The sequence below is a fragment of the Rhagoletis pomonella genome, unplaced genomic scaffold (assembly GCF_013731165.1).
Source record: "Rhagoletis pomonella isolate Grant_MI unplaced genomic scaffold, Rhpom_1.0 Rhpom_scaffold_00004, whole genome shotgun sequence".
Classification (NCBI taxonomy): domain Eukaryota; kingdom Metazoa; phylum Arthropoda; class Insecta; order Diptera; family Tephritidae; genus Rhagoletis; species Rhagoletis pomonella.
In genome coordinates this window covers 31,655,876-31,679,471 of record NW_023458558.1, presented here as the reverse complement: position 1 = coordinate 31,679,471, position 23,596 = coordinate 31,655,876, and the positions used below count along the sequence as shown (strand labels likewise).

Sequence of the window (23,596 nt, the reverse complement as noted above, 5' to 3'; positions counted from 1 at the left end):
TTAGAGATGAGGTGCATAATGATGTTGTATATGAAATTAAAATACGACGGTGGAGTTAGACTGCTTTCAATGACAACTTTAATTTCGTTTATAAATTATAATAGTTCGGAAAATTAAAAACATGCCTTAATGACAGATACATTCAAAAAGTAAACAAAATTGTGTTTAATAAAATATAAAATAATTACCAGAAACAATCGATGCCATTTTCGAAGAGCGTTGGGTGTTTGATATTTATGTATTATACCCATTTCTTTAACCAAACATAAATATTTACGAAAAATATTCTATTAATATTATGTATAAATGTGAAAGTTTGTATGTTTGGATGTTTTGGGCTCCATCACACGAAAACGACTGAATGGCAGATTTGCATGGAATTTTAGCACACATGACCTATATTGGTTAAAAAAGTGTGCTTAAATTCTTAAGTTCAATTAAATATATATCAAGATCATTTTTAGGAGGGTTGCCACCTGCTTGAAAATGAAATTTTGCACACACATAGTTTATGACCTGGATTGAAAAATGGCCTACTTCCTTAACCGCTCTCCCGATCAGAACCAAATTTGGCACACTTACTGCGGATTTCCCAAAGATGGTCTTAGACTGAAAATAATTGTGTCAAACCAAAGGTTTACGACATCGTATTTATTATTTTATTACATGTACATACATTGTCAATCAGTGATTTGTCTGATTACGTTCCTTTTAAATTACTGGACTCATAAATTAATTCAGGAATGTTTTCACTCTTCACTTATTTCTTGCTAAATATGTTAAATTTTTTCTTTTGTCTAATACCCATATTGATATACATATTTCAGTTAACTTATTCCCTTTATTCAATTGAAATTGATTTTTTAAACATGTGGCAACCCTTCTACGTGTCGTTTAGAGGTAAAACATTTTCCAAACCATTTCAATTGATTCCCATATTGTAATATCTAATTCATTTAACTTATTAAATCGACTGCTGAGTGGAAGATCGACCTATATCGGCGGCCAGTTCGAAAACGCCCTATCTCAAAAAACTTTTCAAGAACGTCCCATTTCAGAATTTAATTGAAAAACACCCTATGTCAAAATTCGTTTCAAAAACGGCCTATCTCACTTCAAAATGTATTGAAAATATGCTGATATAGGGCGTTTTTGAATCGGCAGCTGAGATAGGGAATTTTTGAAACGAATTCTGAAATAGGGCGTTCTTGAAAAGTTTTCTGAGATAGAGCGTTTTCGAACTGGCTGCCGAGATAGGTCGATCTTCCACTCAGCCATCGAAATAATATTAATAAAAATGGGCGTTTCAGGAAAATGGGCGTGTCACCTCCGATACTAACTGAAACTTTTATATTGCTTATATCTTCAAATATTTGGGATAGAAGATTCAAGTTTGGTATGGAGATACGTGTGTATGTGCAACAAATCCCATTTTCCTGGAGAAAATTGAGAGGTCTCCTATACGTACGGGGGGCGTGGCAACTCCCACGCAAATTAATTTTTTTATGTTGCATATCTCTCGGGGTGTTTATTGCAAAGGACTGGAACTTAGCACCTAGATGTGTACACAAACTTAATTCCATACCCATGGAGCAAAATTGGGGTTATTCGAAAAGAGGGCGTGGTTTCACCCGTACAAACTTACTATTTTTTACTGAACTGGCAACGTACCAAATGGCTGAAAATTTTTATAATCGGACAATAACACGCCCACATCCCATATAACGGTAATTTAGAGAAATATGAAATCTTCGATAAACCAGTAAATACTAAAGATAATTTATTCAAAATTGATGCTTGCGTTGTTAACGTTCTATCGAAGATGTTTAAAATATGGGTAAAACCATCCCTGCTTACCATGTAGCAGTAGTTTTCGGAAAGGTGAAAAACATATATTTAATACTTGCGCCGGGTATTTAATGTTCGGCTCCGCCCGAACTTAGGCTTTCTTACTTGTTACCATTGTGTTAAAGAACACTCTTAAAGCTTCGTGTAGAACTGTCTACGAAAACGTCATTCATTTGGCTGGTATTCCGAAATACCCATTTTCGGAATAAGGCCTTGCACACCGCAACAAAAAGCAATATCATTTTCCAAATGAAAATTACTGCAATTTTGGACAAAAAACTCTTTTCGATTGAGACTCTCCAACTCCGTGAATTTGGCCAATTTAATCATGAAGAAAAAAATATTTGCATTGATTAGATGTAAATCCTACGAATTGAGTTAACAACATTTTTTTTTTAGCAGTTCCGCTTTCGAAGAGGGTGTGTGATATGTATCCGCAGCAGTTGAATATCGTATGGAAGAGTATGTAGTCCAGCAAATGCATGCGCTCAAGTTTCAACATTACTAATGAGTACATATGTACATATATAGATGTTAACATCGCGTATGTAATGCCTGAGCATTACGTCAGAGACCTCGAAGTATTTACTACTTATGCATGCATGTACATTAGGGTGGTCAAAAAAAAAGTATCATCTCACCCACTAGGAAATATATCCCTATTTTACAAAGCTTTTATCAACTTGCAATGTTGTGTGTCCAGAAACTTTCAATGTTGTGGATCCAGAAACTTTCAATGTTGTGTGTCCGACACCAAAAAACCTTTGCTTTGAAAAGTTCCTATAAAAAAGCATAGTGCATAGGGTATGTTATATATATAGGGTGTATTACATGCGCTCTACGTTTTTCATTTTCAATTTCATAGATTGTTTATAATGACTTTTGCTAAAATTTCAAAATCAAAAGTTATCAAAAAAAATTCTATGGGACTGAGAAATATTATTTTCTACTTTTTAGTCCATTTATAAAAGCGTTGTATATTAAAAAGTTTTTTTTATATTATTTATTTTATTTTGAAATAAAAAAATATTTAGATTTCGCTCGAAGCGCTTTAAGTTTTCCATGTATTTAACATAGAATCTCCACGTATTTTACTTGGAATAAAAAACTTTTCATAGAAATGGTATAGACTTCTTGAAAATCAATATTTTTGTAAAACTGTGGTTCTCTTCAGAAGGCTTCCTATAATAATATCCAATTGTTTATTTAACCATTTCTGGATACTAAAGATTTGTTATTTGTCCCCCATTGCATTTTCTGGGGTTTTTGTGCTTTTTTGGCAGACCTATAAAATAAAGTAAATATGAAACAATTTTTAAATAAAAAAATTAGTTATTATTGTTGGAGTCTCCTGAGGAGAGAAACAGAGTTTTGCGATTGATAAGTATTAATTTGCAAGAACTCTATACCATTTACTTTAAGCGCTTTGAGCGACCTCTAAATATCTTTTGATTTCAAAGTAAAGAAACAGAGATATGTTTTCTTCGATATAAAACAATCCTAGGCGGTGAGAGCATACAAATTCCGACTTTACTTTTTCACATGCATTTTTGGACCTTCCTAATGTATATACGTATGTATATATATGTATGTATGTATGTATATTTTTCCTTGAACGGGTGAATTCGTATATTGTAATTTAGTATCAAAATCGTTTACTACGCCTTTACGCATTCACGCTATAAGCCTCCTGTGCTTGCAATGATAAAACATAAATTTTTATTAAACATGCATACAACTATCTACATATATACACATCGCTACCTAAAGGTGAAAAGGTGCTAAGTCCATTTTTTGAAATTGTTCTGTAGAGACGAGTTTCGCCTTATCTGTCATTCTGCAGCAAAAACTAAATTTTGAAAAAAAAGTGGACTCGGCACCTTTTCACCTTTAGGTAGCGATATGTAGGTATATTCATATTTAGTACATGTATATATATGTAGAGCCGCATGCACTTCTTAACTGCTTGCACTAACAATTGTGGCACCATTGCAACACATTACCGGATGGTTGGTTAGTTGGCATTGCTTTATGTGTCAAAGAAATTCCAACAATTACTTTTTTCCTTTTTCATTTTCCACGTTTTCATTAAGTATTTCTATTTAATTTGCTTCTTTTATTTTCTAACTTGCAACAAGGTGAAAGACAACAACAATACCGTACTAAATAATTGCGTGTTTCGTTGTGCGTGCCATTGCAACGAATTCCGTTAAGTGAATATCAAACATATTTAGCTGCTTCACTTGTAAATTGCGCAAACGTGCAGACATAACCATGTTTATATGTATGTACAAATGTGTATGCATATGTGTATAACTAGGTATGTACATACATCCATATACTACTTATATACAAATATACATATGTAACTAAACACACATGCGAATGTATTACAACTCCCCTATTCATTTATGCAGTGTTGAGAATTCAAAGTAAATTCTTGAAAGCTTAACAATTCCAAGGATTCCTCTACATACACAGGTGCATTGAATGTCACACTATAAATTTGTTTTAAGTCTGGCCATCAATGTTGCTTTCGTGCTCGCATAACAAAGTGATTGGAAAGGCCAAATTGTGTCAGTTATCGAAATGTTGAAGTGTCAGCTTAAAGAAATTTAAAGCAAAAACGAGCAAGAAATAAAGTGGATCTGCATACCGGTACCTTAATATAGAAAGGCCCCATGTGATAGTATTGTTTCTTTGTGAAATTATAGGACTTAAAGTTATTTAGTAAACACTGAATTATTGAAGTTAAAGTTCAGCAGCTCCGCTGGCTAGGTCATCTCGTCCGAATGGACAGAAGCGCTCCTATTTTGAAAGTATTCAACGCGCGGATCGCGAAGCTGGTAACAGAGAAAGAGGAAGGGGTTCTCTGCGTTGGAAAGACCAGAAAGAGAAGACTTGACTTAATTTGGCATTTGCCACTTTCTTGTCCGCGGTTTTTCACGAGACAGCTAGGTCGGTTGTGGGCCGCCAGAAGGTTCTGTCATGCCACAGGACATTGTTGTTGGCTTGTCTTCCAGTTTGTCACACTGTTGCGACGGTCGCACTTCAGAAGCTTGTGGGTGCGCCCCCTTTTGACTTGGCAGTCGTAGCCAAATGATCTTCAGGTTAAAAAGGGGTATATTGGCATAGCGTCTTTGACGGGGTGGACTCGGACGGTGACACGGAGAGGGCCAACATTGTATGGAAATTATTGCTGAAGGACAGTCTTTAGCTACTGCCCCAACGGTCTTACCACATACTGGTTCATTCCGCGTGTTGGGTTTGTGGGAGGGAATCCGGACTTCGGGCTTTGTCTGAGTTTGGGATTTCTGCTAACGGGGCAATGGTGTCTTAATGCATTTTTGCAAAAGAGGAACAGTGAGTGTTGAACACCTCCTCTGTGAATGTCCAATGTACTCGGACATCGGGAAATTTGGCAGCATGGGTGTAAAGTGGGCGGATGGTCGGTACGACTTCGGCAGTGCCCACGCATTGTACATGGGGAGCAGGAGCCATTGGGGCGTGCTTCAACCTACTCATGCGGCATGGAGCGCACTGGTTGTGGTTTATCGCCCAAGTGCGGGTAGAGTTGGCTTATCGAGTCGAGTGGGGTTGCATTGCAACGGGTTGCCGGACTCAAATACGGCAGAGGTTTAGATAGGCCTCGAACCATTCCGTACTGCCGATTGGTAACGATAATGATTGCTTTAATAGGGTACTAAATATTTAATAACCATGAAAATTGAATTAGGTTAGAAAATGATATACTAAAGGTATATTGTTTCGATTTCTAGAACAATCAGCATTGCCTATACATAGTTATTACAACACATATTATGTTCATAAGCATAATTTGCTTTTGAAGTTCTAGGTGCTGTATCCCTTTACTTGCTCACTGGAGTGTATGCAATCAATTTGAAAGTTGATTCATTAGCCTTATCAACGCAACGATCTCTCTAAAACATGCACAACATAAATTGCCATTTGCGCCTATTAACATGAGTGTGGCTATGGCGAGTGCATGCAACACAGTGATAAAAACAATGCCAAACAACAATCGTCATGTGCAGTGGCAATATTTTTAGTAACCTGCATTTATGTATGTACCAGTGATGTTAGTCCCAGGATCCCGGCCTTTTTTTAAGTGCCAAGAAACGCGATATTTTCGGGATTTGTAATTTGCAATGGTGGCAATACTTAATGGAAACTCAAAGAGAAAATTCTGTAGAGAAAAAACAGATTAAATTTTAAGGTATTGAAAATGTCCTTAAAAATTTTATCCTTGAAATTTTGTAATATTTATTTTGAAAAAATTATATGTTAAGGACTAATATAAACTCGACTACGTTCTCGAATATAGTCCTTCTAACTTTATTAGCTTAAAAAACTTAAATTGATTTAAAGGGCATTTTCAATATCTGTTCCTCCTTGTGAACCCAAAAAATTTTAATTTTTTTTTAATAATGCAGAATTTTCTCTTTCATTTGGTACCCGTTTTTGTTCTACATTGCACTGATTTTTTTAAATAGTTTTTAGAATTTATAATATCTTTGAAATTATAAAGTTCTTACAAAAACATTCGAAAACTAAAAACGCAGTTTTACTTTATTTGGCCTAGAGCTGTTAAACTATCGATAGTCAAGTCCGTCGATAATTTACGATAGTCTTAGGGCTGACTATCGATAGTATCGACCCATCTCATATGTCTCCCGAATCCATTTATTTTTCGTTGTTTTGCTTTTATAAATTGGTTTATTTTAGCGGCTCGCGGTTGCGTTTTAGTACCGAGAAATAAATTTTTAGAAAAAATCAAGGTACGTAATTTTATAGGTATAGCCCATTAAATTACAGGAGTATAAAGTGCAAGTGACTAAAAGTAACGTTGATTTTTTATAATTTTTTTTTGCTGGCGGTGTCACGCATTTTCTTCCATATGTTCGTATGTTCGAAAATTTGTTTATATGGAAGAAAATGCCCAGCATCGTTTAAAAATTCCGAAAAATCAACGTTATTTTATAACTGTATGGAACTTGCATTTTATCCTATTTTTATTTAATGGGCTATAAAGCTATAAAGCTGCGTACCCCAAATTTTTCTAAAAATGCTGAGTAAAAAGTTTGAAATTTTTGGCAAATTTTTTTGCATTTTTATAATTTTTGTACAAAGTTTGAAATGCGCATTTAAATGCAATATTGATATGTAAAATGAAGTAGACTTTTATAAAAAATTTAAATATTAAATAAAGAAAAGGAATAAAAAATAAGGCGTTTATTTTAGTTCTGCCAGTTCATGTAAAGTTGTTGGAAATTAATGAATATATAAATCCCGGGACTAATCCCGGGAGTTCGGATTGTATGAACGATGTTTTGAAAATCCCGAGATCGCCTAAATCGAAAAAACTTACATCCCTAGTATGTACATGCATATATATATATATATACATATAGTGCCAACATTTAAATGAATGTTGGCATAGAACCTTAGCCAATTACTTATTTAGTTATCCACTGTGTAGATTCATACAAAATAGATGCTTTATTTTGCCCACATAATGCCAAAGGCTAATTAGCGTTGATTATAAACCTAATTATTTATAATTATTAATGGTAAAATATCATATTTCTTGTCTTCTTCACCAGCTGTGCTGTGCTGTGCTGGGCAATGTTGGCGCTAGAACGCTCCACTTTTATGCTTATCTACGCATATGCAGGCAACACTACTTAGGCACATATTTTTATACATATGTACATACTTATGTATATACATTAATGCCTTATATTTAATTATGCATATTTGCATGGGTTTATTTATTCTTTTCGGTTTAAATTGTTGTGAATGTTTTTATGTGTATCTAAGTATATGTACATAATTATTGTGCTACCTTACTTCTAATTTTTTTATACTGTGAAATTTTTTATAATAAAATGTTGGCGTGTCCAACTCTAATAACGTCCGCAATGTTTAAATACATTAAAATTTGCCTAATAAATTACGGTATTTCATGACAAATTTCGCGAACCATAATTAAGTTATCTGTTTTATGTGTAGTGGTATGCCAGAAGTTGTCTGCTGGTTTTGTGTTGCCACATTGCTTTGGGATTAGTTGAGTTAAATTAAACTTAATATAATGATCAGTTTGGTAATGTGGTTTTGGCTACATAGTGACCGAATCTTCTAAAAAGTATGTAAATCTGTTTTAAGTTTTTATGATAAAATAATATTCCTTCATTAAATGTTTACAAACGTAATGGCTATTTCCGTGTCATTGATTTGGACGCCAATTGAAATGTGTTCTAGATTGGCCGTAGTAGGGTTTTTAAAGCCATGCACCATCACTCGGTAGAAAATCGTTTGAATTATGGTTAGTTTCGAAACCAAAAAACTTCCCTAATTTCCTCTCTCCTTTGCCAAGTAGCGCCACTTATTCACACCAACTGTAAATAGATTCTTTCACACTTCCTCCTTCCATTTTATTCTGGGTTCCTCTGCTTTCGTTATCTACCCACGGGTGCTATATGCCTAAGTCAGCGAAATCGTGGTATAATAAACTCATTCAAATCTCATAAAATCGAACATAGCCCTAGTTCTCCTGATAGCGGCCAAAGCCTTCTCGTCTTTGTTTGTATTCGTCCATATTTCTGCGCGATAGAAGAGAACAGGAACTATGTGAAGCTGAGAGAGGCAGAGCTCCTCTTTTAAATTGCCTGCTAACAAGAGGAATTCTTCTAGGTGATAAAGCTGGATCCTAGGTAGACAAAGTCTTTGAATGCTTCAAAAATATACGTGCCACTAGTATCTTCCTTAAAAGATTTTTAATTTTTAAAATCCCATCACTTGGTTATAAAGACAGATACAAATTTGAAGAACAATTAGATGGGATAATACTTTTGGGTTAAACCTTGTCCAGCAACCTTATTGAGCAAGCACCAATAACTCATCAGCTCCCCGGACTTTACTGTTTTTGAGCCACATTATTGCTGTTCTTATTTCGTCTTGTATTTATGAATAGAGGCACGTGATATTCGTCCTTACACGTTAGTCTGAGTTCATCGTCGTCAAACGCGCTAAATGTGTCGCTAGTTGAAAGCATTGAGAAGCAGGGGCCGTAACAGTTACAACTTTTATTAAAAAAATCGCTCTTTAACAATTATTTTTTGACTTTTATTGAATTACTCCTTAAACCACAGTTATTTCTGACATTTATTTTTTATATCCGAAATAACAATTGTTTTTGATTTTCGTCTAAATAATCTACAAATAACAGTTATTTTTTATTTTTAAATTATATGTCTTAGATAACAGTTACTTATTTAAATCTTTAATTTATAAAAGTCATAAATTAAAATCAGTCATTAACTTTTACTAGTGTAAGACACCAATATAAATCAGTCACTGACTTTTATTTTTTAAGTTATACTTATACAAGTTATTTGTATGAGTCGTAGTAAACTTTTGTTCTCCAACACCTTCTTAACTGCGAAAAATTATAATGACTTTTATACGTATGACTTAAAAAATAAAAGTCGGTGACTGACTTATATTGATGACATTTAAAAGTAAGAGTCACTGACTGATTTTTATTGATGCCTTTTATAAATACAAGTCTTCAATAATTGTTAACTGGTAGATTATTAATATAAAGATCAAAAATAATTTCTCATTTTGAATTTATAAGATGAAAATTAAAAATAATTGTTATGTTTTTAATTTCACATAAAAATTATATACAAAAATTTATTTTCAAATTTGATTCTCGGTGAATAAATAAATCGATTAGTATGTATCACTTAGTTGTAGAACATTTCCTTCATAGTGAATTTTTCAATGTCAGTTTTCATCAATAACTGTTATGTTCTTTATCTCAAGTGTATTCTCGATGTCTGTTAGCAGATTTCCACCTTCGCCTCTGGAAGCATGATAGAATGTGATAGAATTTTAGCGTCGCGTTCCTGACTGCCAGCTTCTCACGCCTTTCTGAAGATATTTAACAAAAAGGAGTCACGCCAATTTGACTCTTCATATTTTCTTTTCTTTTGCAAGCTCATACTTCTAACGGGGTGCAATCGATTCTCCTCTCCAAATCAAGCAATCAACGCACCAATTTTTGCAACGTAAAAATTCAAAAAATAGGAGAGTCACACATTTATTTATGAAAATTTCCGAATTTTATTTTTGAATTACGTATGTATATGCATATTTGGCTAGAAAATATGTATGGTGGTCCTTTTTTTGCATTTACATAATCTACACAATATATGTAACCTGGGAGGCTACTCTGTAATGCGATACGAAAGAGAAATGCGATGCGATAGGTGTATTTGCCTATCGCATTGCAATGCTCTTTGGTATCTCATTATAGAGTAGCCCCCGGATTTGTGTTAATAAACCAGCGAAAATTATGTGCCCGAAGAAAAATTGGCGAATCATGCGAAAGTTCGAACTAATTGAGAATTGCCCCTATCCACCTATTTAGCTCGTTGTAAGCATACATTTTTCAAACCAGTCGCAGAAGTAAGTATTAAAAACGAATTACAGAAACTAAAATCGAAAAACGCTGATGACGTTACAGATTCCCCAAATTCTGAAACAGCCATGAGGAATTCTTTTTAAAAAACTTTAGAAAAATCTGGCGCATCTGGTTTGACTTGTAAGCGCTGTTTAAACAACGATCTCGCCATTATGCTAGATTCTAATTGTTTTTTTTTTCGCTTCCGCGGATGTCTTAAATTACACATTCACAACATCCCTAATATGTATGAATGTATGTATGTACATATGTTTGTGCATAAATTAAAGTGCGCAACCCGTTAGCAATTTATGCATTTATGAGCCTGTGTGAATGCCAAAAATCGTTTGCGTTACATAGTATGCATAATACTAGCCTTCATTCATACATATGTACATATATGTATTTTGGCGTAATATCAACGATCTCGCTTATTTTCTCATTTTCTTCAACCATAAATTCAATATTTGGCAGATTTATGGCGTATTTGATAAAAATGAAAATGAAAAGTTGAAAAATTGTCGTTTACTGAAATCAACGTACTGAAAATTACATAAAGCCCAGACATTTACAACCAAACTTTGCTCTAAATGAGGACAACATTTCAAGGAAACAAAACTCTAAAATAAAAATCAAATAAATAAATTGGAGTCGTAAAAATAAATTTCAAATTAAACGTTTTCTATCGCCCACAATGTATTTTAAAATGTGCAGCATGCAAGTGAGCACGCATTAAATGTTTTTATATGAATATGTGTGTACCTATCTATATACATATATGTGGGTATAGACATTAGATCGTGTCACAAAGCTTAGATGAAATGGCTTCAATCGATTTTAAACACTTTACTTTCATACATAAATAATCGCATTTTTAGAATCGCAATCAATTTCACGAGTATTTCTTAATGCCCGAAATTTTCATTAAAAATGTTGTCATTTAATGCCTAGTGGAAATTCAGCATAAGTGTCAGTGATATTTTATTTCTTAAATAATTGGTTTCCTCAAGGTCTTCAAAATAGGCGCTTGTTTTAGAGAAAGACCTCGTAATTCTACCAAAATATCTTACCACAAAGATACTTCGTCAGGTTTAGAAACAGGGGCTAAACCTGGAATCTTTGAAGCATGAGAGAGCCACTCGTAGCATAACCTGTGCCATATCTTGCTGTAAGAGTAATGTGTTCTTCGCCAAATGCGGTAATTTTTGCTTCTAATCAATTTCGAATCTGTTCAACATCTTAGTGCAATATTCGCCGGTGATTGTTGTTGTTGTTGTTGAAGCTGCACTACTAAGCCCCGCCTAGGTTGGTTTGGCCATCAATCGTTGCCGTTAAGCTCAACTAACGTTAGGCTCAAGAAACGAGCTGTTTCGACGGGGTCAGACCAAAATGAGAGGGGTATTGGGAGGAGCTTGTGTGAGCAAATCCAATTTTTGGCAGCAAATATCAATTACGCAGTTTTGACGATAGGCGGTTTTGTACTTTAAACCACGATATGTAGAGGTTGTTGGTGTCGTGGGCGGAGTCTATACAAGTATCTGTTAAAACGCCTACAATATCCTGATCACAACTGGGCCAGGTTCCCTCGTGGCAGTTGGAGCTCCGAGTCTGCAGTAGGAGGTTGGGCTCAGATCACGGTATTATTGGTAGGGAGTTGTGGTAGGTGCTGACCGGCCCCATATGAATACCGTTCATCACTCGTCGGTACGTCGCACGGTGGTTCAAAGCTGGAATATAGTGCTCACGATTCACTCGAGCCTTCATTTTTCACTAAATTTGTTAATTTTTTTTTTATGAAAGCTAATAAAATTTGCAAGAGACCAGTTGAGACCGATTTTTGAATTTTAGTTTTTTTTGCATTAATTTTTGTAGTGCAAAATGCAGATAAAGTAGCCATTTTAAAGAAAATCGATTTTCTTCCTGTTCCAGCTAATAAACGTTACATAATAAAAACGAGTTGAAAATTGTAGAGATCCCCCGAAAGAAAAGATAAAAAAATTCACAAAAAAAAAAAATTGTAAATGTTAAAAAAAATAAAGTGCAATTTGCAAGTGACTAAGAGGTCGCGTTGATTGTTAATTATTTTCCTAATAATATTTCGAGCACAGCTGCATGCTAAAATTATTAAAAATCAACGCGAACTCTTAGCCACTTGCAACTTGCACTTTATTGTACTAGAATCTATAAAACTGCATACCCAAACTTTTTATAAAAAACCAAAAACAAGCAAAAAATTATTTTGGTGATTTTTTTATAACACTTCAGATTTTTTTTTTCGTTTTGGGAGTACCCTAAAATTGTTTTCAACTAGTTTTTATTGTGTAGCATTTATTAGTTGGAACAGGAGAATAGAGTTTCTTCGAATCTGCTACTTTTTCTGCACTTTGCACTGAAAAAATTAGCATAAACAAACTTAAATTCAAAAATCGGGCTCAGCTGGACTTTTGCAAATTTTATTATCTTTCATAAAAAAAATAATCAAATCGAGTGAAAAATGAAGGCTCCAGTGAATTGTGAACACAAAATGCCAATTTTGAACCACAGTGCGTCCAAATACTCGAAAAAATGCCTTCTGACGTATCTAGGCGCAGGCTGTTCCTATAGCATCCTACCAGAAACTGCTTGCTTGGCATTTTGTTATGCTGCCTTATTGGCAGTATTTGGGGCCTCGCTGTATAGACGGTACTCAGGCGACAACAAAAGGCATCCTGTCGCTGTCCGGAGTGCAGTATTCTGACAAGTCTTTAGCTTCGCCGGTGATAATTTTAAGCTTTTAACAAGGAAGTTCGGGCGGAGCCGAACATTAAATATCCGGCACAAGTACTAAACATAGTTTTTTCACCTTTCCGAAAACTACTGCTACGTGGTAAGCAAGGGTGGTTTTACGTCTATTTCAAACATCTTCGATAAAAAGTTCAGTTAGACATAATTAAATAAACTTATATGCATAGATATATATGGGCGGCATCACGCCCATTTTACAAAATTCCATAATAATGTTACTTCTTTTCAAGGGATTGTTGTTAATATCAATTTTGGGTAAATTTAGCGTCCTTAAATTTCGAAATATCCAAGTTTCAATCATTTCGGAAATTTACCGTTATAAAAAAGAAGGTGTAATTCTAGTCAGATTTTAATAACGTTTTGCCTTTATGTGGCAACCACAATAATCGTACCGAATTTGGTACAAATTGAACGAACGGTTCCAGAGATACACATATGTGGTCATAAGTGGGCGGGGTCACGCCCTTTGGAAAATTATTATAAGTAAACGTATTTTTTGCTAAAGAATTATTGCTAACGTCAATTTGGAATAAATTAGCCTCAGTATTTACTGATTTACTGGTTATTGTCCACGCCAAGTGCCAAGTTTAAGAGAAATCGGTCTATTGGCTCCGAAGATATAGACATGTAATCATAAGTGGGCTTGGCTACTCCCATTTTCTAAAATTTATAATATTCTTATTTTTCGCCTAAAAATGGTTGTAGGGAATAAGCTTCAGTAGTTACTAAAATATCGCAGTTTTCGTTTTTCTGAAAATTTCCGTTATATGGAAGATAGGCCTGGTTATTGTCCGATTTTGTCCGTTTTCAACACCGTCCGTCCTACGCTGAAAAGAAGTACACATACCAAGTTTCGTTAAGATATCTCAATTTTTAATCGAGTTATTGTGTGCACAGACGGACGGACGGACGGACAGACAGTCACCGCTTAATCGATTTCTGGTTTCATTCTGATCATTTATGTATACATTTGTTTATATCTATCTCGATTCGTTTTGCCTGTTACAAACAACCGTTATGTAAACAAAGTTATAATACCCTTGTACACAAGTGCACTCGGGTACTAAGACAAAACTTTAAGTAAAATCTCAAGTTTTGAAATGAGGTAACGTAAACGCCGAGACAGTGCCCTTAAGATTAGGGCGTAGATCGCGGATCAGTATACCGTTTTCCCATATTAAGTAATTTTCGCAAATTCTTTTCATTTTTATGAAAGGAGAATAGTGAAACTTTAGCAGAGAAAAAATTATAACAAGTAATTTTTAAGCAAGAAACAAATCCGACTTCAATTCTCATATACAAATTTAAGATTATCGTTAATTTCTTCACGATCCAATGATCGTCGCCAAGTATGGGACCGCCTGTGAGGTAACACCTTTCCGTTAAACAAAGAATTATTGAAATCGGTTAACGTGGTCCAAAGTTACGCGGTAACATACATAAAAAAGAAATATTCCGACGAATTGATAACCTTCTCCATTTTGTGAAGTCGGTATGCAAAAAATCAATGGACAAATAAACAAGTTTTGAATGATAAACAAAAATATGCAACAGTTTTTTTTATGAAGTAGAGCCAGGCAATAATGTTACTCATACGCCACATCTTACATGACCGTACTCGAACATTGAGTAACATTTTCCATGTTGAAGTTTGAATTTTCCTTCATCCGCAATGCTAACTTAAAATGAAAATATCTTGGAAAAATTACCTGAACTAGAAAAACGGTATATACATAGGCCCGTGATCAACGAACCAAAATTAAGTTTACTTGTCACGGCGTTTGGTTATTTTAGCGTCCCTACAGTGTAATAAGTAGATGTGAATAACGACTCGTGCATACCAAAAACTGTGGTTATGACTTCATTGACCGCTTTACCTACTTTAGTGCATGTTCACCGAGAGTTCACTTATTCTTGGTCACTCCTGTTTTTTTGGTCTCTGGTGTATTGTGATGGATCCAAGCTTTGTAAATGGTCCAAAAACTTGTTACGATTGAGCATCGCCGAACGCAGCTCCGTAGTCGCACTTATGGTCGAGTGTGAGTAATCGAATGTCTTTTGAATGTCCAAACAATCATGTAAAATGTGATGTTCCCGATCAGTTGAGATGCCTACTACAGCGCCAGCACTTTCGTTCTCCGACCGTAATCATCCCATGGACTTAATCAACAGTTGCTGAACGGCAGTGAATGCTTTTTCGATTAAGCCGCTAATTGAGCTCGATTTAGCATACAAAAATTGAATTGTCAATTGCTCGATAAGTGCTAATTGAATGATTTTTTTATATGTAACCCTGCAGGGTATATCGAGGGCTTTTATTCAAGGCCCTCTATCCGCATTTTTAACAAAAATGAGATTCTGATTAAAATTGTGTGCGCTATGAAATTGCATACACATAAATTGTTAAAAGATTCAGTTCAAAAAGTTGAAATACTGATTAAAATTTTTTGAATTTTGTATAAATTTTGAAACTGTGATTTATGTAGTTTTGGTTAAAGCTTGAACGATATTTTTTATAGAAAAATAACAAATAAAATGTATCCCGAACAACATTAAAAGAAATCAACACTTGGTCACTTGTTTGAGTCACTATAGAAACGTTTTAATAAAACCCCCGATTTAGCTGATTTTAGGGTGCTGAAAACAAAATTTTTTACATTCCTCAAAACCTCGCATAGTAAGTGTTAAAATTCGATTGCAACATTCACAACTTAGGAGAATTTTTAATATGGGCGATTCTTTATTAAACCAATAGAAGCCAAATCAATAGTTTTTAGAATTTTTGTCTGTTTGTAGGTATGTTTTGTACGCGCATCACTCGAAAATGAATGCATGAACGGAATAGAGGTTTCACCGATGCATGTAGAGGTCTAACTTAAAATATAGAAAGAAAAAAATTAGAAAGTTTGCCACCTGTTTAAACTTTTCAGTTTAAGTAAATTGATGAGATAAAGCAAATATTGCAATACGGCTGTCAAATAAAATAGCTTTAAGAGGGCTTACGCCGAAAATACTTTTGTGAAAAGTTGCCACCTGTTTGATAACTTTAATTTAATGGATAGGATAAATTGAATATTGCAATATGCGTATCAAACTGAAGAGGTTTAAGAAATTTTACTGACAAGCGTTTTTTTGATGAGGGTTGCCACCTGTTTGAAAATTTTCATTCTATTAAATTGATAAAATATGTATTACAATACGGGTATCAAACAATACAAAAATACTTTTAAGGCGCAGTCAGACACGCCGGGTATTTGCTAGTTTCATACATATATGATTTTAAAACAGTTTTTGCTTCTTCTTTAAAATTTCAAATTTGCCAAATCGTGTTCTTGCATTGACGGTGACAATATGCAACGTGATACGGTCTAATGTGCATGCCGGCATATGAGTGTACGCATAAGTTTTTATAGTTCATTCAGTAGTTGCCAATCGCAGAAATCGCGAAAATCATTTTTAATTGGTTAAAAACGAAAATGTACACATGCGTCAGACGCTGCCAAAGCGGCTGCTGATTTAAAGGCTGTGCACCTAAATATGTATGTACGTATATTTCTTACTCCTGATGTCATTTAGATACATACATTTATACTGACTTACGTTTATACCTATGTATATGTAAATATGCGAAAACTTGTTTTGGTTCATATTGATCCAAATATTTACTTCAATGCGTACTTTGGTAAACGCTATGCGGCTCGTTTCTGATAGCTACGCGGGTGTTTGTTTATAGATTATGTTGTTGTTATTGTTGCTTAAACGCATATTTATTAAATTTTTTATAAAAAAAAACTTGCTATTTACAACATCTTATCTCACCACTGTCATCTGCATAATTCAAGCGAAACTATTATTGCTAGATTGAAAATTTGATTGCACAGATTCGTAAGCACAATTTGCTTGAATACCCAGACAACATTCAAAAGATAATAGAAAGAACCCTCATAATAGCGATAAATTCACTACTATTTTAGAGTAGCTCTTGACAATTGTTGTTGTTAATTTCACGAAAGTAAAAACCAGGACAATGACGCTGACAAAACATAAACTACAGACTTATAGGCTTTTTCTGGGTAGTCCGAATACCGCAATGGCAGCAGCAGCTGAAAATGTCTAGGTAGGAGTCTGTAAATTCGGGGACGAACAGAGTACTGCCAAAGTGAATCAACCACTTTTGCAGCAGCTTAGGGATGGAATAAAGCTCCTATTTTGAAGATATCAGCGTCAGAAAGATTATAATGCGTAACTACAGCAAACGACGAAGTTCGCTCAACGTCTGTTCGCGACGATAGATTTATTTCTAAAGACAATTTCGCCTGCTGAGTGGAAGATCGATCTATCTCGATAGCCTATCTCAAAAATAGGAAGTTTTTGGAACTGGCTGCCGAAATAGGTAGATCTTCCACTCAGCAGTTGATTTTCTCTATTAAAGTTATTCTCGCTGGTATTTTTTCTCTTCGTTATAATAGTTTCCTTCTTGAAACGTAGCAACCTTATCAGGTGACAGTTTTCTGAATTAAATAACGCTCTATAAGTGTTTCAGTAAACAATTAGATGAACGAAAGTTGGACGTCGGCATCACTCTGCTGGGCGATATTTGTCGTTCGCCGGTGTTGTGCTTCAGCTTTAACTTTTCGTAACTAGTGCAAAGGCACCTCATGGATGAGTACATATAAGGCGCACGGTGGGAAGAGTAACCAGTTTGTAGCTGAAAATCTGCTTAGTCTTTAAATCTACCACAAAAGAACCAAACGGGAACAAAAGTATTGAGAGCAGTTTGAACAAGAACAAAATGAAAATAAAAGGTACGGCAACGTTTCCGTAAAGAACAAAATTTGAAAAAAAAACTCTCGGGAACATTCTCAAGAAGAACAGAATGAGAACGAAATTTTGGGGAACGTTTCCAATGAGAACAAAATAAGAACGAAAGTATCTAGAACGTTTTCCAGGGGGACCAAATAACAACAAAAGTAAGGGGAACGTTTTGCTAGAGAAAAAAGTTTTGAGACCTTTATTTTAAGCCTCAGAGGGGCACCAGCGAGTTGGGATGAAAAATCGTTTCGGTGAGAACCTCGATTGTTAATTCTAAGCCAAACCAAAGCTGGATCATTTCACGTTCCAGGTCGTTTAACATTAGGGTAAACTGTGCATTTATGGAAAAATTTTTAATTTTCTGTGCAAGAAAAGTCTGTGTCGTAAGTCTTTCGTCGACACTATTTGCTTAGTTATGTTTCAGTTTTTTTTATTAATTTTAACATTCAAGCATTTCAAACTAATGGAACGCTATGAGACAAATTTTGTTCTCGCTTTCGTTCTTCGCGAATAGTTCAGAAAAAATGTGTTCCCATTTTTTTCTCTGTCATAAAGTTGCTGAGATTTTAGTTCCCAAATTGTTCTTCAGGAAAAAGTTCCTTAGACTTTTGTTCCCGTTTTGTTCTTCACCATAACGTTCCAGAGATTTTTATTCCAGATGTATTCTCTTAGAAATATCCCCGGAAGTATGGTTCGCACTTTGTACTCTTTGGGACCGTTCTTGGTTCTTATATAATTCATATTGAGAATGTTCTCGACGTTTTGTTCTCCTTTCGGTTTTGGTTTTGAACCTTTCTTGGAAACAAAACTACGAGAACGATATTTAATTTCGACCATACCTTTTGTTCTCGGTCCCTGCTAATTAGTAAACATATTAATAACCAAGGAACGGATTTTTAGGACCTAAAAACCTATAAAAAAGCAAAATAAAGTAACGAAATAGGCTGGAAAAGGCAAAATAAAATAGCGAAAAGGCAGGAAAAGGCACTAGGTATTGCAAAAAAGGCAAAAAAAAGCAAAACGAAATAGCGAAAAAGGCAGGTAAAGGCAAAAAAAGCAAAATAAGGCACTAAAAAAAGGCAGAAAATACGAAGAACAATCAAAAAATATATTTATTTTAGAAATGCTTATATTACAAGTAAAAAGAGAAATACTATGAACTAGTTTCATTATATGAAAAATTTGTACTTTGAATCTTTGACTATTTTATCCTTTCGAGTTTCTAACTCATAAAACTTTAATCTGTATAGTTGTAGTAACATTGAACCATAAGATGTACTTTGAAATTTTCTGGCAGCATTTTCATTCGATTTTCGCGAAGAAAAGCCTTGAATGTACTAAATGTGCGCTCGACGTAAGTTGATACAAGTGGAGCCCAATTTAAATATGGAACGTTTGAAACGTTCATATTATCAGGAATAAGGGCGTTTTCCTCGCCTTTTACAATTTTATACAGACCCCTTATTGTCTTCAAACCTACGTTAGCTGAGAAAACGGCTTTGAATTTTTTCAACACCAATTTGGCAAGAGGTCCCTGTGCTTGTATAAACCGCATAGGCATGTGTATATTTGTTAATCTTAAAAAAAAAAAATTGTAAATGCTATAATCACTTTTTTAAAGGTAGAAAGGCAAAAAAGGCAAATATCTCAAAAAAGGCAAATATTTTAAAAAAGGCAAAAAAAAGGCAACATCAAATGTGTATATGTGGAATCAGGGAAAGCTAAATCGTGGACATTCTTAATCGAATATACTCTATCTCTATAGCAGAAAAAAAAGCAATTTCCATAAAATCCGTTCCCTGTTAATAACAATTGATATATATATATATATTTACATAGATTGCCGCTTTACTAAAAAAAATTGTAAAAAGATTTTAAAAATTATTTAATGATTTAGTATTGCATTGGGGTTTAACTAGAGCCTTAAGCTCCGGTTACTTTTAAATATTAGATTGTTTTGCTTACTATCAAAAAGGAATTAGCACTATTATAAAAGGGAGTAATGGAACATTAATTCGCAATGGAAAATGTTTCGTGGGTATATACTTACATAGAGTATGTAGTTACAGACATATATATATATGTGTAACTAAGTACATATGTACATCCTAGGAAAATACATGTTTTATTAGAAGTTAATTACCTGAAATTTATGCACACCTCGAATACGAATTAAATAAATAAATAAGTAATCACATTTTACGACTTTTTTACATTCATAAATTTTTATGAGCCGATTTGTTTGTTGTTGATTCGCTAAAAGGTATTTCACATAAAAAGGCATTAGAGGTGTTACAGCTCGCGTACATGCATTTATATATATGGAAAATATTTCTGTGAGTAGGTTGTTAAATGTGTTTGTCAATATGAATATACTTATCTGCATAGTTATATACATATAAATAAATGTGTAAAAGCGATAAAATTTCAATGGATTAGCGATATGCTACTGCACTTTGCTGTAAGCCTCCACACTTGCGTACTGCCAATTGGAATGCTTAAACTTGTACATTTGTATGAATAAATTAAAAAGCAAAGTAATGTGTGCAGCAGGTTTGAATTTATGTATAATTTTTTCTAATGCAATCATATGATATGAATGCGTAATTCAAATCAGGAAATATAGCATCAAATGCGATTTATCAAAATGAAAATTTAAAAAATTCATAAAATTAGAAATTCAGCTCTGCCTGCATTGCGAAGCATAGTAATTGTAATGAAAATTCCTGAAAATTATTTTGGTTTAGTTAGAATCATAAACATAGACATAAACAGTTTATAATGGTTTACTTGCACAAAACTGATGAGCAAATGCCTTATAATTTTTCTCTTTAGAATGGTCTATAAATAATATATAATATAATATAAAGCAACTAAAATTCATCGCTGGTGCTCGAAAGAAGTGGTAAACACAAAAATATCATATAGATCGTCCTAGATTTAGGAACATTGACAATTTTTCAAAAAGTTTTAAGTGAAAATGTCTAATTTTGCGCCAGTTTTCATACTAAAATTTAAGATTTCTTTAAAAATCGCCTTAATTTTTAACGAATTGGTTTTTCTGGCGGGGTTTTGCACATTTTACCATATAAAAGGAAATTTCTTGCAAAATTAAATGCGAAAGACCTTTTGTAAAAAAAAAATTTAAAAAATCAACGCCAGTTATTAAAAATTGCGCCTTTTATACGAAAAAAAACGCAAAAGCTTCTCATTAAAAAGCAAAGCGATTTTTAGCCGCTTAAAACTTGCACATCTTTTATTAAAATTACATACCCAAAATTTTTTTAAATATTCAAACTATAAAAATTAAAAATTTAGATGAAAATTTGTTGAATTTTTCTAAGTTCTGGTTACGGAATGAACCATATTTTTCTTAAATATGTAAATATTCTTTATTTAAATATGAATAAACATTTTGAAATGAGTTCAGAAAAGAAGCTTTGAAAATCTAGCCCCCAAGCTTCTATCCTGAATGATGGTTGCACCAGCTTCCGAGAACAAGCGCTCGCTTGCCACTGCTCGTTCGGCATAATACGAACGGAGTGAATGAACTATGTCGATGTCTTCCCTTTATTCTAGTCGATGTATCGTCTAGTAAAACATCGGTGCATAGTTTGCATCCCTATGCATAGTCAGCTGTTAATCAACGCCAACGCCAACGCGAAAGTTCTGTGTGCACCGGCCTTTAATCTTAATTCCTTTAGTATAATAAGGTCCTAATGGGGAAATTGATATTTTACAACGGAGGCGAAAAACTGTTTAAATTTACTTACCCAGGAAATGCCCTTAGCGGTGTTTTAAAGATATCAGTAAATCTATTATTTTTTAAGATTTGAGTATGAATTTTACTTATGATAAACTGGGTTGGCGGTTAGTTAAAACTTAACCTACCGTAAGCAACTTAAGAACCTGTAGGTTTTAGATTCTAAGCTACAGATTTATCCGGCTTGCCAGATTTTCGTTATAGTATTTCTTAAAAATAAATGAACGCAAACATATTTTTGCATGCATTTTTTTTTATGTGGCATTTTAGGCGGCTAACTGTTAAACACCTAAAAAAGAAAATACAAAAACAAAATATTTCCGCTTCTGGCTTCAGTTGACGTGTTGAGTAATCATTGATGATTTCTTACGGTAAGTTTAATTAAGTTAAGTGTAGACTAACTGAGCTATAAGGGTATCTGACAACTAAATAAAGAAATTCAAATAAAATAACTAAAAAATTCGGCATTGATGATGCCGAAATATAAAAAGATGTGTTTCTTTATATCAGCCTATTTTATATTTATTTTTTGGAAATCGACAATTTAGTACAAAAGCAAAAAGTTTCGTAACAATGTGGCCAAATCGCCAGCCTCAATATCTGATTTATGCCCGACACCAGAGTTTACGGAAATTTTCAACAAATACGCAATCCATCATTATGTGAAATGAACTTCAACAACTTTATGAATAAAATCTTTATTAGTTTCAGTTCAAAGTCAGCTAGTACTTCATATGTATGTAATATGTATGTGCATAGTACTATTTATCTTTGAAAAGCAATGCTGACAATTAAGTATTTATTATCCAATAAACAAGTATTACCTTCTGGCGTAGAGCTACGAGGTAAATGGCACTCATATTTTAATTATCTAATTTTGTATTCATGAAGGCGCCAACTGATTTCCTATTTCATGTTTTCTCAGGTAATGTTTCATTCAATTTAATTGTTTTTTTTTTTGCTCTTTGTTTTGCAGTTAGCGCTAACGGTAATACAATCATCTCTGGACCATTTCTGCAACTTGAAAAATCAGAAACCACAAGATTATTAATCACAAAACATCATCTGTATCATTATCTTCCGTGCATTGCCACCATTGAGGAGAACTACTACGACATTAGCAGTGAGCAAAATAATGAATGAACCAACATTCAATGAAGACATACTTATTTACATACATATGTGTGTTTTGTTTTGTTGCTTTTGCTTTGCATTTTTTTTTTTGTAATTTTTGCAGACGAAACACACTACTTTTACACCTGGTATCGCAATGATCAAGCGGTGGAGACCCACAGCCGACGCAACGAATTCAAAATCTATCGCAATGGTACACTACGCTTGCCACCAACGGAGAAGGCGGCTGGCGCTTATCGTTGTAAAATCAATGCTAACACAACCGCGGTGTTGTCGGAGCTTATCATGGTGGAATATCCTGGTAAATACATACTTACATACATATGTGTGTATGTATACTTAGTAGTCGATTATCAGTTCAATTTGCAGACACATTTCCATCATAAATTATAATTTTGTTTCTTCTTCTTTGTCTGTTTTTGTAGTACTTAAACGCGTAACAGCTCCCGCCAATATAACCGCCACAACAGGTCATCCACTCACGCTCGAGTGTCCGGTCGTAAGTGTGCCGCCAGCAAATATTACCTGGTTCTATGGAAATGTATCGTTATCAAAGCAATTCGAAGACAACAGGCGAGTAAAAGACCAAAATTAAGAGCGACCAAGCGCAACGCGAAGTGAAAGTGGCATTGATTGTCGGTAATATAAGTGATAAAAATTAACTGTGCAAAGGCAGATGAATTCATAGCTCTACATATACATACATATATACACATATATATATATATATCTATTTAATATAAATTATTGTATGCTCGTATAAA

At 34.1% G+C, this 23,596-nt stretch overlaps 1 protein-coding gene across 1 annotated transcript in view; it reads left to right on the top strand.

The window, feature by feature from the left end:
* LOC118737447 overlaps positions 1-23,596 on the top strand; it is a gene marked incomplete in the record, with an annotated part of 206,049 nt that overhangs the window by 168,536 nt on the left and 13,917 nt on the right. The window contains 3 exon segments of the mRNA XM_036467942.1: positions 22,675-22,821; positions 22,936-23,133; positions 23,258-23,405. Coding sequence (XP_036323835.1) covers positions 22,675-22,821; positions 22,936-23,133; positions 23,258-23,405 — 493 coding nt within the window.